We start from the raw sequence: 20,555 nt of genomic DNA, 5'->3' as shown, positions 1-20,555 counted from the left end.
CACTGTCATAGAGTTGATTCCTCCTCATAGTGGCCCCCTTTTGGGTTTCCAAGGAGGTAAATCTTTATGGAAGTAGATTGCCCAGTCTTCCTTCCATGGAGTGGCTGGTGGGTTTGAACCACCAACCTTTTGGTTAGCAGTCAAATGCCTTAGGCACTGTACCACCAGAGCTCCCTCAATTACAAAATAAGTCTGAATGACTAGGGGGATTTGAGCCACTGAACTTTCCTTTAGCAACCAAGTACTTTAACCATTGCACCATCATAGCTCCTTATATAAATATTGGCAAGTCTCATTATGAAATGTCAAAATGGCTGTTGTTGTTGTTACATGCCATCCAGTCAGACCTGACTCATAGCAACCCCTCCTTGAGTTTCCCAGGCAATATCACTATGGAAGTAGATTGCCCAACCTTCCTTCCGAAGAGTGGTTGATGGGTTTGAACCTCCAGCTTTCTGGTTAGGAGTCAAGTGCGTTAGGCACTATGCTACATGTAAACTGCCCCCAAAAAACAGAGCAAAACAAACATACTGGCTCAATTTTGATTAACAGCCGTATCTGTGTTGGAAATGATACAAATATAATCATGTCTGAGAGAAATTTTTAGAAGGCTGAAATGAGAAACAAAAAGGAATTGCCTAATATGAGATAATGAAAGGAAAGTCATTCTACACTAAAAATGTAACATATTTCTCACTTACCTGGTTGACACTGATTGCACCTTCTTCCTTGATGATTAGGCAAACATAGGCACTGGCCACTGATTGGGTCACAAACAGTCCCAGGTAGTGTCCCCAAGGAGTCACACTTACACATCTGGCAGCCTTGAAAATTGCCAGTGGTCAAATTGTACCTATGAGGTTTACACTGATTACAGTGAAGACCTGTTACCCCTAATTTGCAAGGACATTGTCCTGTTGATTTTTCACACAGCAGAGAGCCATTTACTGTCCCTGTCTGATCACAGTTACAAGGCAGGCAGAGGAAATTATGATTTTGCTGTTGTAGATAGAAGTATCCTTCCAAACACTCACTGCACTGTCTCCCTCCAACATTGGGCTTACAGACACACTGCCCTGTTTTAGTATCACAGACCGTCCCAGAAAGTGTTCCAGCCACATCACAATCACAGGTTTTACAACTGGTGATGTCCAACCCATAAAAGTTTTCTCTGCAGGTGTCACACTGAAGTCCTTTGGCTTCTGTTTTGCACTCACATTGCCCAGAAAGAGGATTGCAGAATGTGTTTACTGAGCCATGGGGATTACACTGGCAGGGCTCACATCCATCTTCATTGAAACTTCTAAGAAATTTAAATCCAAAATCACAGTGGTCACACCTAAGCCCTGAAGATAAAATATGTATTAAAAACAAGTAAGGATGGGAAAATTATTTAATTCAACATCTTAAGACAGCTGAAGCATAAACAATGCTAGTGGGGACATTTAATGCAAACACAAATTAGATGTGTTTTTATCACAAACCATGCCACAAAGGGCTAACTGTTCACTCAGGATACAATGGCCATACTTAATTTAGCATTCATATAGAACTTTGTTTACAATATGCTATATAAAAATTTAATTATTTATTACTTAATGCAAAGAAAAATGCTAGTATAGTTGTTCCTTCTGTTACACACACTGGAGATTTTTCCATCTTTAGCAAATATTAAAACTATCTTTTTTAAAAATAGTCATTTAAAAATAGAGAGGGAAATATATTTTCAAAGCCACACTGAAGGAGAATGTGTATTACCCCATTAGTTATTTTACCACACGAGAATTCACTAAAATTGTTGAATAAAATGTGAAGCTAATAAATATCTTTTTGTGTGACAATAGTGTGTCCTTTCATTCTGAATATCATATATTTAAATAATTAATATAAATAAAACTTATCCAGAGCAATTTTTACATCGATGCTTTTATATGCTCCTATCTTTTATCATTTTCAATTAATGTAAATTATGCTCTCCTTGGCTTATAAAGCAATCACATGGCTTGTCATATTGTGTGATTCAGAACATACCTCTTTAACCAGTAAGTAAATTATGCTGTTTATATTACTTCTAGTTAAAGGCATACATATATACATTTTAGAAACAGAGAAAAATGTTTTATCATGTCAACTTAACTCTCTGACACGTGACGTTAGTTTCAAAAAGCATATTACAAGGCAAAGAAATTTTTAAAATGGAGTGGTAAGTGTTCAGATGCAAAATGCCTCTGTTAGATAGATGTCACATATCCATGAATTTAAATAAGTCACTGTGTGAGGTTAAATCAATTGAAACATTTAGTTTAAGCTATAATAACAACAACAAAAAATTAAGCCTAAAATAACAGTCCAAAATACACTCAGGAACTCATATGTAGAAAAGCATTTCTTAAACTGGAAGGAAATGCATAATATATATGTGTATATATATGGATAAAAATTCAGGAACTCCAATGGAAGGCAAGTTACTTTAACAGTGATGAATGACTCACCTAAGGCATATCATTTAATTTCAATAAGGAAAATAAAAAAGGACCACTATTGCTGCAAATTTTAAAAATAACTGTATTGTTAACAAGAATTATGACTCATTTTGAACTATTAAAATTGGTCTACATGGATTCATATCATATCAGTTTTAAAAATATGCGCAGTGCTTATTTGAATATGCCATACATATTCCTGACAGGTAATCTATTCCTAACGATACTGAGGAAGGCCTACAGGGCATCACATTCGGTGTTAACAAGTATAGGCAAGTTAGCACACTTGGCATTTAATTCACATTCTTCTCCCTTTTTATTCTAGATGAATGACCTACTTTAATAAAATTATTGGTGCTAATGTATTTCACTGGTGATAGAATCATTAGTAAGATTTAACAGTTTTGTTAACTCTAACAGTTTGCTTTCTGAAGCATATACAGTACATTTGTATTTTCTGTTTTTCTCATATTAAGAATGTAAAATTGAGTAAGTTTACCTGCTAATTGCATTAGGAAAAGAAGCATATATCATTTGTTTAAAAAATATTGTTTTTGCAGAAATAACCTTAGAAATAATTTAAAAAAATGGTGACTTAATTGTCACAAAATAAATATGTATTTATTTATACATAAATACAAAGTAATATGTATTTATGTATTTATATTTTCCCACAGATATTACCTAGATTAAAAAAAAATAGGTAAATGACAAGGAAGTCATAACAAATTCCAATAAATAGTAAATTTTTATTTTTTACTTCCTTAACTTCTGAAACCTAACTGACAGGTCCCATTGCTGTACAAAAGTAACAGTTTCATTGTCATTAAGTTTTGTGCTCACATCTTGAATTCAAAATATATCAAACATTAAAAGACAAAGGATGCCATTTAGATTGAATCCAAAGACCTTAGAATTCAGTCAGCATCACAGATAACACACACATATGTGCGTCTCTTTATAAGTTAGCATTCTTTTTTCTGAATAGTTCGTTCTTGTGTACTTGAAAAGAACAAGAGGAAATTACATTATAGATTTTGCTGTCATTTTTCTTCAAACCAGAGAATCCTTGTGTAATACCATTAAGTGCACCCATTTTTTTTTACTTTTTAATTAAACTGAAAGGCTTGATTAGCTGACTTGCATAAAAAGATGTATGCACATCGACATGTTTATACAAAAGGTAAGGAATTAGCTTCACAGTATATCAGAGATAGAAAATGGTATTCAAAATGATATGTACATGTGCATGTGTATTTGTATCTATGCTTTTGGAGTGTGTGTGTGTACGTGCGCACACACATGTATCACTGCCAGGCATGTTTTTATTACTGTCAAGTTCAGGTCAGTGTTAGAAAAACCATGGATGACTTGGTGTCCTGAATGACAATAGAAAGGTAAAGGTCTTTTTAAACTTCCTATGTGAGCCAAGACATGTTCAGTTACAATACAGGACTCACTTCATCAGGAAACTTTCCTCTCATAATATTCTCATACATCAAAATTTCGAAGTGCATTATGTACACAGTGCATTTTGGGCACTTGATAAATTTTGTCCTTATGTGGCTGTGGTTCTCCTCAAAAATGTTGGATGTAATAAATTGCTATAATCAAATCTAATTTCTGAAAAATACCTGTGGGAGTAACAAACAAAAAAGCACGTCTTGTATAAAAAAATGATAAATAACACCGAAGGTAGCTGTTTATTATAATCAGCTTGGCACTGAATTACAAAATTAAAATTATGTGGCCCTTTATAACTAACCCTAGCAATATACATGATCTGTGGAATTATGTGGACTTATTTTGCATTTCATAGGAACAGTTCAAAGAAATAGAATAGAAAAAAAAAAATAGAAAGATTTATCACAAAGGACCCTGTAGCAGAGAATATTTTTTTAAAAATCCATTTATTTTGGTCTATTAAGAAAACTAGCATGAAAACGATTTGCTTAGAACTCATTAAGTGTAAAACATTTTGAAAAAAGTGCTAATTTTCTAAAAGAAATATCTATGCAGTAAGCAAATTATATTTTTCTATGACTTATTAGTATGGGGCCATGTGAACTAATGCATCTGCAGCATAAAGAAACTTCTAAAGGGTTGATTAAACTCAGCTTCAAGCTGTAGTTTGATAGAATTATTAATTTAATCATTTTTAGGCAGTTAATTTCATCCAAATTGTTTTTTTTTTCCACCCCAGGCAGCCTTGAGCAAGGAAATCTACTTTACTCTTATATTATGAAATCAAACAGAGAGTTTTATTCTTGATGGTAATAGAGATGTGACTATAAAGTTTTGCAATACACATACCAATAACATTTGCTTTGCACTTGCACTGGCCTGAATTTTGGTGACAGGTAATATCTCCATCCACTGTCCCAGAGGTATTACAGTTGCAGGGACTGCAGCCCTCAGGATCCAACTCTTGAAGATTGTAGAATCCATCCTGGCACTGATTGCACTGTCTGCCAGCCACATGTCTCTTACAATTACACTGGCCTCCAATCTAGAGAACATACAACATTTTGTAGAATGATGAACGTATCTATTTTTAGATAATTTGCTCATTATGTACAAGACAGAGAGGGAGGGAAAAAGGATACTTTAAATGTTAAACAGACAAGAAGGTAATAAGGTATTTTTCCTACTGACACCAAACATGTGGTTTAAGCAGGGTGAATACATAGAACTGAATGAAAATAAACCCCATGGAAGTCAGTTGTATATAGCTAAAAGGGAAATGTGGAATTAAGCACCACATAAAGAAATCAAAATATAGTCATGGAGAAATTGAAAATAGCAAAGAGGTAGCAGTTAATTTAGTCTGTACAACTCCACCTCTCTCAGTTACTCTCTTGTTGATTCAAACTTGTTCTAAACATGTCAGGTGTTTAAATTAAGGACAACTCTTTCTCTAATCATATGTTCCTATCAAAATGCCAAGATGTTTCCAATGTGTAAAATCAAATTCTTTATGAATAGTATTATTTATGTCTACTGATGCTGACCCTTAAACATTTTTAACATCCTCTTTTAAAAATATTTAATCATATTTATAGACCATTTCTGTTATTATTTAAAACACAAAGTATATTTAGCTGATGTAATTTATATTATGATAAAATGCAAAAAATAAATTTACTTACTTTAAAGCATTGTCAAAAATAACAGCTGAAATCTTCTTCAACCTGCTATTTTGAGAACACAAATCTAAAATATATAATACTCACCTATTATAAACATAGATAATATTAGATTGATTAAGTATAGATAATAACTCTACATGAAGGGACAAATACCTGTAAAACGTGAAATAAATATGAAAAAAAAAATCATAACAACTCAGGTGTTTTAAAATAAGACATGTGGATACAGACCTCAAATCTCTTACATAGTAACTGGCATTCCTCCCCCTGATTTCCTTGGAACTGAACTCAGCTTATGTGGAGACAGGATAGTCCCACTGGGAAGTAACCTATGTGTGCAAAAACTTATGTGTTTTGTCATGAGTTACATGAGGCTGTGATTCAGTTACAAAGATAGAGAGAAGGGTTAGGACTTCTAAAAGAAAGATTCTTTAAAAACTCCTTTTATTGTCATTTGGATGAAATCCTATAAAACAAATTGTTTTATATTCAACAATTCATATACACTTTGTTTTGTGACACTGATAACAATTCCCACAATGTAACAGCTCTTTCCACTCTTTCTCCCTATGGTCACTCTTTCCCTGTGCCCTTCCTGCCTACACATCCCTGCCTCCCTACCTTTCTCCTCGTGCAAATGTTGCCCTTCTGATCTCCCATGGTTGACTGTTCTAAGGAGTGTATCTCCCTGGGATAGCTGTTCAGCTCATAGACCTGTCTACTGTTTGGCTGAGAGTTAGCTATGGGAGTGAATGCAACCCCAGGCCCAAAGGGTGACTCCAGGCCATAGTCAGGGGTTTCGCCAGTCTCTATCCAACCAGTAATGCCGGTCTTTGTTATGTTTTGGGTCTTTTTGTTTGTTTGTTTTTGTTGTTGTTGTTCCACATTTTTCTCCCACTCTATCCAGGATCTCCAATGTTGATCCCTTTCCGAGTGGTAGTAGCCAAGCACTATCTGATTCTTCTGGTCTCAAGGTCATATAGTCTGAGGTTCTCATGGTCCATTAGTCCTTTGGACTAATTGTTTTCATGTGTCTTTGATTTTCTTCACTCTACTTTGCTCCAGAAAAAGACAGACTGATAATTGCATCTTAGATGACCACTTGCAAGCTTTTAAGACATCAGTTGCTACTCACCAAAGTAGGATTCAGAACAACGTTTTTGTATAATATATGTTCCAATTGAGCTTGACGTCCCCTGTAACCATGGCCCTAAGCCTGCAGGTCCAATGATTCACTTCCTCAAGGAGCTATGGCCAAGAAGTTACCCTGACTTTGTCCCCTGTTCACATGAACATTTTTATGGCACATACAAATATGCATGTAGGAATATTGTCTGCCTAACCTATATATGGATGTGGTTATATTCCCATTCGCCTACCCATACCTGATCTTCTTGCCTGTCCACCTATGCATCCACCCATAGATTAGTGTTTGCTATTACTGATAATGCAGTATTGTGTATGCAATAGTATTTACCTTTATTGTCTGTACCTTCTGTGTACCTCTCCATTTTTTAACCTATCATTGCCCCATTTTTCTTCATCTGAGAAATAGAGACTGGCTGGGACCATTAAAGATTAAATACAACAAATGATATGGAAATGCCTAAGACTAAAAAATAAAGGGTTATACATGCCCCAAATGTAGTGACGATGCTAATGAATCTCAGTTTCAAAGCTACATATAGATCCAGAAAGACCCGCAAAGGCCTGTGAATTACCGCCTTGTGCCTCACCCCACTCTCACCTGGACCCATTTAAACTAGATCATTGTTCAAAATCAAGATTTGATTTGGCTTAAAAAAAAAAAAATGGTATGAGGGTGAGTATGTATTACATGGAGCCCTGGAAATCCAATAGCTCTGTGATTATATATTCACGCATTTCAAATCCATCCCTAGATAATTTAGTAACTTGTTTTTTGGCTTTTGGTTCACTTATAGTAGCCTTGTTCTCCAAACAGATGTCAAGCACCTTCAGAGATTTGACATATATTATATTCCTGTCACAGACTAACCTCACATATAAAGTGTATTTATTCAAAGAGCAAAAGCAAGAAAGAGGGGAAATGGTAAAGATAAATAAAGTTTATTCTGTGTCAAAACTTTATCTTTCATATAGTTCACCATATTCTTATTTAAATATAATGCTTCAATTAAAAAAAAAAAAAAAGGCTCTTTGTCTCTTAGAGACATCTAGATAAGACTGCCTGTAAACCTTAATCCCACTCCTGTTGAGGGACAAAAGCACTCTTTAAGTTTATAAGAATGCTATGTGTATTGATACCCTATAGTCATATTGACCCTAAATTTCTGTTTTTTCCATTTCGGAATCTTTTTGCAATCTGACAGTACTGCCGTGCATCACCCCAGAGGTGAAACTTGACCAACACCTCAATTTCAAGAATAGGGATGCTTGTTATTTTCCTTTTCTTTCTTTCTTTCTTTTTATTTTCTTAATGTATTCATCAAAATTTACTAAAGATTTCAGGTGAAAGAAGGTGAGAGCTTTATTTTGCAACCCCTAGGAAGGTTGGGCAATCCTACTTCCGTAGTGATACTGCCTCGGAAACCCAAGGAGGGGTCGCTATGAGTCAGGTTTGACTCAACAGCACATAACAACAACAACAACAATACCTCTTTAGTGTCCCTACAACTAGAGGTTCTCATAGGCTTCTGCACTCAAATTCCCCACATTGCTAAGACTTCTTTCTCCCTCCTCCTTACTCAACCTTAATGAATGTCTTTTGAACCTGTAGTACAAAAGGTTAACATCCTTGTCTGCTAAATGGAGAAAGCTGGACATCCAATTTCTCCCTGGGGCACTCAAAAAAAAAAAGAACTGGCTGTCTAGGGAGTACAATTCTATGTGACAAACGTGGGGTCACCCTAAGTCAGAACTGACTCAACAACAACAACGGGTTTTAATGCATGTATACTTCTCCTACTGAGCCTGACTTCCAACCACTTTCTGACACAGAACATCTTGAAAATGTCCATGATATCCAGCCAACACTTGTTTTATCAAAGTATTTTTTTCAAGAAAAATAAATTTCTCCATATGAGAAAATCTACTGGAAATTAGTAAGATATTAATATTTCTTTAATTTCATTAAACTTAAGTTGGTACTTAGTTTATATAGATTATGATTTCTCTATATTACCTATATCTTAAATATGATTTCAAAATAATTGTTATGAGGTCTTTTAATTTAATAGAGCTTTTATATTACTCAGTTTTTCGAAATTTGCCTGGAAATACTAAGTTTACTTCTGTGCACTTAGCTATTGCTTTCTCTTTTTTTAATGTGAGAAAATATAAGTCAGACTCTAGAACCAATGCCTGTTTACCAAGAAATAGAAAGAGACATGGCCACCTCCCTTTAAAAAGACACTTCCAGAAGTCAGACACAACACTTCTTTGGCTCCATGATCTTTGGAGAATCCTTCCATATTAACTCTAAATTGACCTATTGATTTTCTTTACCCAATAGGATATTAGTAAATATAAGAAAAGTAAAGACTTGAAAATTCTTGCACATTTGGAGTTCATTGTCTCTGGCTGGGCTTCAAATTCTAAAACCAACATGTGAAGAAGTTGAAGCTATCCTGTTGGAAGATTCGAACATGTGGAAGAGATTGGTGGTGCTCCAGCAAAAAGCCTACATCCACCCAATATGTAAGTGAGGACTTCCTAGATCATCTACCTGCCAGCTGACCAGCTAGCTAACAGTAGACAAAGGAGAGGGCCTTGAAAACATCAGCCAAGCTAGCCCAGACCAGTGCTAAACCAAATCACAGAACACTAAACTAAATAAATGGGTTTTATTGTTTTAAGCAACTAATTTAAGCTGTAAGAGTTAACAGATATAATTTTATTGGCCAGAATTGAAATCATGTATTTATACCTAGCTGCCAGAGAGGCTGAGCAATATAGTTTATTTTCTACAATTATCTAGCCAAGCAATACTGAGGTTTCCATTACTGATGTAGAAGGGAAAATTGATTAATTGGGTACAATTGCTGTCTTTGATAACAACCACATATATATTCACACTTCTAGCCATGTTAATGCTCCTGCTCTTTGGGTTAAACACAGTTTTGGTCATTCCTGAATCAAAGTTTTAGTTTGATGTGAAACGTAATTTTCATGCCAGGAAGGAAGGATCTTTATCACCCTCATCCCTTCATACCAGAGGAAAGAACTGCCTTCCCCATGAGTTCAAATTAGAAACTAGGAAATAAGTTTGATTAGGCTGGCTTGAGTCATATGCCCTTCTCTTCATTGTCTTGTATCTTATAGTGGAAGCTGAAATCTTAATTTGAGATTGTTCTTCTTTTCTAATACAGGCATTTAATTCTGTTAATTTCCCACTAAATACTGTTGTACTGGTATCCTACAAATTTTGATATGCTGTGTCTTCACTTTCATTCAGTTCAAAATACTTCCTAACTTCGCCCTTGACCTTGGAGTTCTTTGCAAATATCCTATTTAGTTTCCAAATACTTGGTGATATTTCAGTGAGTATTATCTTATTGATTTCTAATTAATTATGGTCAGATAACCTAATTTATATGATTTAAATTATTTTAAATATATTGAGACTTGTTTTATAGCCTAGAATATGGTCTATACTGGTAGATGTTTCCTGGGGCTTACAAAAGTGTATGTATTCTGTTGCATGGAATGTTTTACAAATATCAATTAAGTCAAATTGGTTGATAGTGTTGAGCAAATCTATATAGTGACTGATATTTTTGTCAGTTTGTTCTATTAATTATTGAGGTAGGAGAATTGAAATACCTGACTATAATTGTAGATTTTTCTATTTCTCCTTTCAGTTCTGTCATTTTTTTTTTCAGTATTTTGAAGCTGTGCTAGTAAATGAATAAATATTAAGGATTTTTATGTCCTCTCAATTAATTGACCCCTTTTTCCATATGAAATGACCTTCTTTATCCCAGGTGATATTTTTGCTCTAAATTCTTTAGTTTCTGGTATTTGTAAAATCCCTCCAGCTTCCTTATAATTAATGTTAGCTTGGTATGCCTTTTTCTACCCTTTTATATTTAACCTATGAGTATCTTACATTTGAAATGTGTATCTTAAAAGCAGCATATAGTCAATATGTAGTCTTGCTTCTTTATCCAGTCTGCCAATCTCTGACTTTTATCTGGGGTATTTAGACCATTTAAATTTAACATGATTACTGATACAGTTAGGAGCTCTGGTAGCATAATGCCTAAGGCACTTGACTGCTAACCAGAAGGCTGGTGGTTCAAATCCACCAGCCACTCCTCAGAAGGAAGGTTGGGCAATCTACTTCCATAGTGATACTGCCTCAGAAACCCAAGGAGGGGTTACTATTAGTAGGGTACGACTCGACAGCACATAACAACAACAACAACAACTGATACAGTTAAGTTTAAATCTATCACTCTATTAATTGTCTTCTGTTTTTCTCATATGTTTTTGTTCCACTTTTCTGCCAGATTTTGTATTATTTTATATTTTTATGATTCCATTTAATCTCCACTGTTGGGTTATTAGGTGTAATTCCTTATTGTTTTTGCAATTGCCTTGAGGTCTATAGTGTGCATCTTTAACTTATTGCAGTCTACCTTTAAATGATATATTAGTTCACATATAGTATGAGGACCTTACAACAATATGCTTCCTTTTCTCACCTCTTAGCCATTATGCTATTATTGTAGTAATATTATTTGTACATAATCTAATACTCACTATGCATTCCTGCCTCCCTAACATTCTCCTTGTGCAAATGCTGCCTTTCTGATCTCTTGTGGTTGATTGTCCTCCAGAGCACATCTTCCCTGGTGTAGTTGTTCAGCTCGTAAGTCTGTCTATTGTGTAGCATAGTCAATTATCTTTTAAAGAGAATTAAATAATCAACAAAATATCTTATATATTTACCCATGTAGTTACCATTTCTAGAACTCTTCATTTCTTTATGTAGATTGATATTTTCATCTGGTATTATTTCACTTCTAGATAGAGGACTTCAAATTTTTTTATAGTACATATCTTCCTGTGATGAAATTTTCTTTTGTGTATTGTTAAAAAGTATTCATTTCACCTTCATTTCAGAAAGTTATTTTTGCTAAGCCTGGAATTCTAGGTTGATCTTTTTCTTTTTTTTTTTCTCTTGTATTTTAGTTTGTTCCTCTGACTTCCTCCTTGGATTATTTCTGGCAGAAAATGTTCTGTCATTCTTATTTTTCCTCTATGATGCCATTTGTCTCCATCTGCTTTAATATTTTCTTATATCATTAAAAATAAAACTATCACTAGTTCTGAGCAATTCAACCATCACATGTCCTTTTGCAATTTTCTTCATGTTTCTTATGTTTGTTTTCTCTTGGGTCTATGGTTTTACAGTTTTTATTGTCTAATATCTGTAATTTTTCAGCAATGTTTTCTTCAAATATTTTTTTCTTCTACCAACTTCCTCACCTCTCCTTTGGAAGACTCCAGTTATACACATATCACTAATGCTGTTTTAATTTTTCTAATTTATCTTTTCTCTCTGTGTTTTTGGATAGGTTATATTGCTGTCTCCAATAGTAATCAATTGATTTTTTCTGCCACATGTAATTTACCTTTGATTTTACATGTTGTTGTTGTTGTTGTTATGTGCCGTCGAGTCAGCCCTGACTCATAGCAACCCCTCCTTGGGTTTCCGAGGCAGTATCACTACAGAAGTAGGATTGCCCAACCTTCCTTCCGAGGAGTGGCTGGTGGGTTTGAATCGCCAGCCTTCTGGTTAGCAGTCAAGTGCTTTAGCCACTATGCTACCAGAGCTCCTATATAGCGCTGTTAAAATCACAGCCTAGGAAACCCTATGAGTCAATTCTACTCTGTCCTATAGGTTCGCTATGAGTCATAATCAACTCAACAAAATCCAGACAGAATTTTAATTACTTGCATCATAGATGGAGTTGTATTGGGAAATATTTATTGGGATTTTTAATACAAACTCTAAGCTCTGAACCCAAACCAATTTGAGTGTCAAAGAAACTTGACAGAGACACTTCTGCTTATTACATCAAGAAAAGGGGACTACATTGGTCAAAATCAACATACCAGCTGTCAGCAGATCATAAACTATCTTCTTACATAGCAAAAATTCAGTTCTGCACCCTCAATCACCCCATCAACACATTTTCTTATAGACAAACTCTGACATAGTGCGGTATTTGGATAGAAATTAGCAGAGTTACAGTGCACCCTGAGTTGCTCACCAAGCCTAAGAAACAGTATTAAAAACAGGAGTAAAGTTTAGAAATATGTACTATTGGTTGTGTATGTGATTGGGAGCAGAAGAAGGTAAGAGAAGGATTAGTTTTTATGTGGTAACTATTAAAGACAAATTTAAATCTGTAGTCAATTATTTCATTAAATCAGAAGCTGAAACAGAAGATCCTGCCACAGTCTGTAAATTAAACTGTAATTAAGCTGATCGTAAGTTATGTATTTAATTGCAAGAAAAAGTTAATACATAAGAAGATAAAATAAGGGATAAATATGCTACTTTTGACAAATGATTGACCTGGCTAGAAATTGTTCATCTGAAGATTAATAAAATTAAGGCAAAATTCTATCCATGAGATATAGTAGTAGAGATGAAGAAATTAAAAATCATGGTACTGTCTTTCCTTGCTCAACAAAAAGGATGTAGGAATTCACTGATGTGAGGTATTGTTAGAAATACACATGGGTATTTAAAAATAAGATACAGTTTTTTCAGAATTTACAAGATTGACCTTGAACCTATTTCCTGAAACTAACACAATAATACTAATAAAGTATAACTAAAAACATTTAATGAAACTAGTGGAGAAGAAAATAGGGAACAATAAATTTTATTTTAAATCTCAAGACAATTTTTTTTCTAAGATAGTAAAAGGAAGGAAGAAATAAAAATGAATATATTTGGTGGATTAAAGAAGCTACAATATGGATGTCACCAGAATTCTGTTCTGAAAATAAGAGAATCAATTTTTCCTACAACATCACTAAAAGGCTTAAGACTTAGAGGCAATAAAATATAGTAGCAACAGGTTAAGGACAAATGTTACAATCATTCTCCTCAAAGCAATTCAGCACCCCTCCTTCCCCAGGACCTATAAGAATATCTATAGACTTTTTGGTTGCTAAACTGTGTATGTGTGTGAGGGGATACTACCAGTATCTACTCTGTAGACACCAGAGGTACAGTAGACAGCCCCTCACAACAAAGACCTATGTAGCCTAAAATGTCAAGTATTGAGGTTGAAAAAGCATAAGAAAAATTGGCTAACAGTCTACATAGAACCTCAGGCACATAAATCACTAGTTTGTTATATCAGAGTTTTAATTTCAAGAAACATTAAAACTAACCCACTCCATTCTATAGATAATCAGTAGTCAGTGAATAGATGAGATACAGGATAGAAATAGGAGGATGGAAGATTAAGTGAATGGTCTGTATTCTAAGATTGGGACCTGTCCCATTCTTTTTCCCCTACACTGCTTCCAGAAAGCCAACAGCTAGATTATATCCCTTAAAGAATAAACTTTAATAATAATAAAATTTATGTAATTTTATTATTTAATAATAATAAATAATAATTCATTATTATTTGAATAATAATAAATAATAATTCATTATTATTTTAATAATAATAAATTTCTTATTTATTTAATAATAATAAAATAAAATTCTGTGGATTCTTCCACAGAAAAACTAAAAAGCCACAGAGTTAACCTGTTGGCCTGACATCTATGATTCCCATGGCTACAAAGAAAAACTCTCTTTTTGCTCATACCCACAAGAGTAAAGCACATTTTTAAAATGTTTTACCATTTGACTTTTGAATGGAATAGGCAGCAAGGATTTGTCAGAATTGTTTAAAAGTTCCAACATGAAAGACAGAGACAAAGAATTAATAAAAGGAAGGAGGGGGAGACAATGCAAGGAATAGAAGAAAATATCAACAAAATACAAGTAAATAAATATATAACCTCTATTATTTCTTCCAGAAGGATAAGGTAAAAGTTGAATCCATTAAAAAAAATGAGTAAATTCTTTAAGAAAAAACAAAATCTGTACAAGAAAGTGCTCTTGAAAATTAAAAATACACAGCTAAACCTCATAAGAGAGTTGGAAGAGAAAGTTGATCAGTTTCCTCAGAATGAATAATAAAAATACAGAGAGTTTAAACACAAAGAAGATGAAGAAGAAGAAAGAAAGAAAAAAGAAACCCATTGGATTTCCAGAAACCATGGAAGACAGGATTTTTTATGACTTCCTGAAACATCTTCTGGGCATGATTATAACATTTCCAAAAGAAATATAAGTGACCAAAACATATTGGAAAAAATGGTTATAGTATCCATCTGTAACTTGGACAAAAAGTTGAAAATAATATTCAATGTCGCACAAGATAACTGTGAGAAGAGTGTATATTCATAATTGCTGCTAGGAGTAAAAATTATAAAAAGGAAAAAATATCTTGAAAAATATTTGAAATCCTTCATTCAATCTTTTAATCCCTAAAAGATTTCACAAGGCAAAAATCCGGACTTTATCCAGGGGTATAGCCTAGAAACTTTGAGCAAAAGCACTCTGTCCTCTGACAGCTATATGGCTATGATTCTACATACTTATTCACATCCTGTGTGTTTTCGCAACAAAATTGTTTTTGAATTCCATAACTGTATACACTCCAAATATGCATTATATATTATCTTTACTAGTCACACATCTTTACTAGTCATGAAGTCACGATGAGTTGAAATTGACACAACAGGAACAGGCTTGGGTTGATTTTGGTTTAAAGTACTTGATGGATGTGTGACAGGCACTTGCAAAGTGAAAAGACTTTTTGTATACTGGAAAAGGATTTTGAAAGCTTTGGATGTTCCTTCTTTTCTCTCTTTTACTCATTCCACTTCAGCTAAATGGCCTCTTTTCTGCTCCCAGAGCACACCTTGAAGTGTTTGCAAAGGCTGCTCCCTCTGTCTGGCCCACTTTCTCTAGATTTCCATATAATTAACTCCCTCATCTGCTTTAGGTGACAAATCAAATGCTCCCTTCTCAATGAGATCTGCCTTAACTTAGTAAATATATTATTTATTCCTTGAATTTATTATTTATTATCTTTTTCTAAAATCCCGGCCCATATTACAATGAAAGTTCCACATGACAGCGATTTTAGCCTTTTTAATCATTTGTTAAATAAATGCATGTATTTCCATTTTACAGAAGAAACAGAATCTCAGAACAAGTTACTTTTTGAACATCATAGAGCTAGTTCTCAAATCCATGCTTGCAACCACTTTGCTAAGCTACAGGAGCTCTGGTGGTGTAACCAAAAGGTCAATGGTTCAAACCCATCGGCTGGTCCATGGTAGAAATATGAGGCAGTCTGCTTTGTAAAGATTTATAGCCTTAGAAACCCAATGGGGGGCACTATGAGTCAGAACTGACCCAATGGCAGTGAGTTTGGTTTTTTGGAGTGACAAGTACAAATTTAACAGCAACAGGAAGTGTTAGACCCAAGAAAGGTTAGGGAATAGAATATAATTATAAATAGTTCAAAGCTTTGGAAGAATCAAGAGCAGTCCAGGTTTTGTTTGTGAATTTCCGTGAATAGCATTGTTTGCTATTGATCCCTAGATATTGCTCTGTGACCACACCCAGAACCTCTTCTTTTTTAACAATACTGTAACAGTCTTCTGTCCCAGGCTATGAAGTAATTATGATATGCACAGCTGATTGTGAGAAAATTAGTACAATGAATTGGTAGGGGTATCTGTGGCAATAGAAAAGAGTAAGACCTAGAAATAATTATCCTGGTTATCATTCACACCTTTCCTCTGCATTAAGAGATGGAACTCTATCAGGGTGCAATAATTCTTTCATGATTTTTTTATGTGTGTAAATAGTACTTTGTGTTTAAAGAAAGTATGAAGCATGATTTCAAGATTAATAAGTTAAGTGAGCACAGTATTGATCAGAGGTTCTCTATGTAGTGAGCACTATATCTTAAGTAATATGAAGCCACTATCAAAACAACAGAAATATAAATATATGTCTTCCTAAGCACTCATTTGGTGGGTGATGGAGAAAGTCTAATGCTGTATAGATTACATCGTCTTACTGAACTCACTAAAAGCCAGTGAAGTAATGTTGATGTTAACAAACAAAGTAAGACTTTGAAAAACAGACTCAAAAATTGAAGGAAGTTTGCCCTGGAAATTAAATTAGATTTGGAGGGTTTTGTTTGAATAGAAAAGAATATAAATGAAAACCAAAAAGAAGTCTTTTAATCCATGAATATATTCTTCAGAATATAATTTTTTTTTTTTTGCATAGGGAGCATTATAATTTTCTATAGAGATTCTTTAACTTCCACTCATCACTGTTCGGTAATCGTTCATTCATGTTGTCATTCAACAAAAGTTCGGTCATCAACTACCATATGTCATGGTTGTCATTTCAAACCCTGTGAGTTTTATAAGGTTATATTTCACTTCAATACCTTTCAGCATCTCTTACTTCTGTTCTCAGAAAAATTATTACCCAGCAATTGTATACAGAATGACGTCCATGAGTCTGTTCCTCCCCCATAGTCCATTTAATAAATGCTATCAAATTAATTTTCTTCCACTACAACTCTGATAATGACATTCTGGCATTCTAAAGGTGGGGTGCTGGGAGTGGAATGCACTGGGTGCAGGAAATAAAGAGATGTAGTTTTTGTGGAAAAAAAAAATAAAAAATCAATAATAAAATTTAGTAAAATTTCTTTTACTTGAAGTACAGCCAGGATGCTCCTTAGAAGTGATGATGGCAAAACTCTGGCTTTTCTTAATATGGATACATCATCAGAAAAGAGCAATTGCTCCATAAAGACATCATGATTGGTAAAGTAGAGGGTCAGCAAAAATGAGAAGAAATGCTCAGTAAATAGATTGACACAACAGCCACAGCAATGGACTCAAACATACCAACAATCATGAATGTGGCTCAGGACTGGGCAACAGCTCCTCTTTTTATATATAGGGTTACCATGAGTTTGAGCTGACTCAATGATAACTAACAACAACCAGCACTTCTATACAATGTTGGTGATACTACTCCCCATTGTACTATAATATTTCCATGACTCCCTCCTACCTTGGTACACCACTGTGTCACTTCCATTTTCAGAGTTATTCAATAGTCCCTAACTAACAAAGTCCAAATTCCACAGTGTGACCTCAATATTCCCCTCCAATCTAACATTACTAACCACCCTACCTCAGTGATTGCCCCAGAACTTCTATGACAAAAACTGGGTGACAGTAATCTGGCTGGAAATGTTGCTCAAGGATTTGTCTTGTAGCTGCATTAGCATAGCAGCAAACTGTTCTTACTTCCATTGTAAGATTATAAAACTGTTTTGAGTGGCATAGAGTCAGAAAATGGTGGAAAGAAGAGAGTGGTAATGTATGAACAAGAGACTTAATTTCGACAAAGAAATTTTTTATTTTCCACTGCTCATACACTATCCTGTTTTCTACAAATAATATTATCTTTATTTCTTTTTTTCTTGATTTTCATGTTACACAGTATTGGACCTCTGTTACAACTCTGAACAGAAGTAGTAAGAACAGCCATACTTGTCTTATTCCTGATCTTAGTAGAACAACAACAACAAAAAAGTAAAGCTTATTATTAAGTATGATGTTAGTTGTTGCTTTATACACCCTTTTATCAATTGAGGAAGTTTTTTTCTATTTTTTAGCATTCAGAGAGCTTTTATCATAAAAGTATTTTGAATTTTTAAAAAGCTTTACAGCATGTATTCAGAACAATATATGAATTTTATCTTTTATCCTATTTATGTGGTTATTACATTAATTGGTTTTCAAATGTTAAACCAACCTTGCATTCCTAGCTTAAAAATGAATCAGTCATGACATATAACCCCTATAGGTTTTGTAGGATTTAATGTGCTAATATATTATTAATGAATTTTATATCTATGTTCATATGGAAAGGAATTCCATTGCTACAGTGGGTAAGGCGGGAGCTCTGGTAGCACAGTGCCTAAGGCACTTGACTGCTAACCAGAAGGCTCGTGGTTCAAACCCACCAGCCACTCCTCGGAAGGAAGGTTGAGCAATCTATTTCTGTAGTGATACTGCCTCAGCAACCCAACGAGGGGTCGCTGTGAGTCAGATCTGACTTGATGGCACATAACAACAACAACAGTGGGTAAGGCATCTGGCTGCTCATCAGAAGATCAGTGACTCAAAGCCACCAGCTGCTCAACAGGAAAAGATGAGGCAATCTATTTCCATTAAGATTTACAGCCTTGCAAACTCCACAGGGGTGGCTATGAGTCAGAATTAACTTTATGATATTGTGTTTGGTTTTGGTTTTGGTTTGGTTCATAAGGAATATTGTATGAATTTTCCTTTTTATGCTTTTCCAGGTTTGGATATTAGTGTTGTGTAGTTGTTACAAGTTAGTTGGGAAGGATTTGCTCCTTCTCAGTTTTCTGAAAGAGTTTTTGTAGGACTGATAAGATTTATTCCCTTGTGTTTTTGTAGAAGCCTGAAGGTTTCTTTGTTGAAATCTTTTTTATTGTGAATTTAATGTCATTAATCTTCATAGAACTAGTTAGTGTTCTAAATCATCTTATGTTAGTTTTGTACTAATGTATCCATTTATTTAGGATGTAAATTTTATTAGCAGAGAGTTATTCATAATACTGCCTTATTATTCTTTAAATGTTCACAAAATATGCAGTGATGTCCCCTTCTTTTCTGATAGCAATCTGTGTTTTCTCTCCTTTTTATTGATCAATCTGGCTGGGAGTTCATTATTTTGTTCTTTTTTTTTTTTTAAAAAAAAAAGAACCAACTATTGAGCTTGCTGATTTTCAATTGTGTGTCAAATATACATTATAGTCATTTTTATATAATTTTTATTACTTTCTTTCTTCCATTTACTTTGAGTGTAGTTTGTTCTTTTTTTTCCTTCTTCCCTATCACAAGTCTGGCTCAGAAAACAATCAGCTTCACTTTAATGCTTGGCTGCAATTTTTTGAGAGTTATTTTACCATTTGTCCCCACTCACCTTTAGTGCCTGTCTTCTCAAATCTTTAAGACACTTACATTTCCAAAAAGATCTGTGATTGATGCGAATAAAAAATGTTGTATTAATAGAGTTGTAGATCCTGCTAAATAGATGATGGGTGGAGAAAAAGATAGGCATTGGTGAGCAAAATGAGTTAAAGAAAATGAAGAAATGGAAGCCACACTGTAGAAGGACAAACAACAAAACAGGTTGGGTTTATAGTTTTCCATGTATTTATGTTCAATGCATATTAGGCAGTAAAAACAAAACAAAACAAAAATACTGCAGATGATTCAAGGACGATGGATATATTGCTTCAGAGTTCTTGAACCCCAGAAACCCAAAAGCAAAATAGGCAGAACTATATAGCAAAAAAAAAAAAAAAAAAAGTCATGACTATCATTTATTTATTTATTTAAATCTAAGTGTCTAGATATCTCCAGAAATCCTCAAAGAGAAGAAAATAGGAACAAACCACCAACAGTCACAAAGCCTGCATGGTATCAGCATCTATAGGGAAGAAAGCAGAAAGAAGTAATGGAGCACATGACTTTTCAGAGACCTGAAAACTGGAGACCCCAATGTGCAAAAGGCCAATCTGAGAAAGAACAGCTGAAACTAGGGTTTTGCTAATGTACCACCAAGTGACTGCAAGAATTCTGCATTGTCAAAAATATAAACATAGCACTACCATATGACCTAGCAATTCCACTCCCAGGAGAATTAAAAGCAGAGACACAGACACGTGTATACCAAAGTGCACTGCAACACTATTCACAATAGCCAAAA

The 20,555-nt window shown here is 34.3% G+C and overlaps 1 protein-coding gene across 1 annotated transcript in view; it reads right to left on the bottom strand.

The window, feature by feature from the left end:
* The window catches only part of USH2A (usherin), a 1,482,371-nt gene that overhangs the window by 1,185,368 nt on the left and 276,448 nt on the right, over positions 1-20,555 (bottom strand). The window contains exons 11-12 of the mRNA XM_007952540.1: positions 4,797-4,992; positions 702-1,346 (exon numbers count right to left, since the gene is read on the bottom strand). Of these exons, the coding sequence (XP_007950731.1) occupies positions 702-1,346; positions 4,797-4,992 (841 nt within the window). The remainder of the gene's footprint in view (positions 1-701; positions 1,347-4,796; positions 4,993-20,555) is intronic.

Source organism: Orycteropus afer, unplaced genomic scaffold, assembly GCF_000298275.1.
Source record: "Orycteropus afer afer isolate SDZICR_OR568_19922 unplaced genomic scaffold, OryAfe1.0 scaffold00013, whole genome shotgun sequence".
Lineage (NCBI taxonomy): Eukaryota > Metazoa > Chordata > Mammalia > Tubulidentata > Orycteropodidae > Orycteropus > Orycteropus afer.
This window is presented reverse-complemented; position numbering and strand designations above follow the sequence as displayed.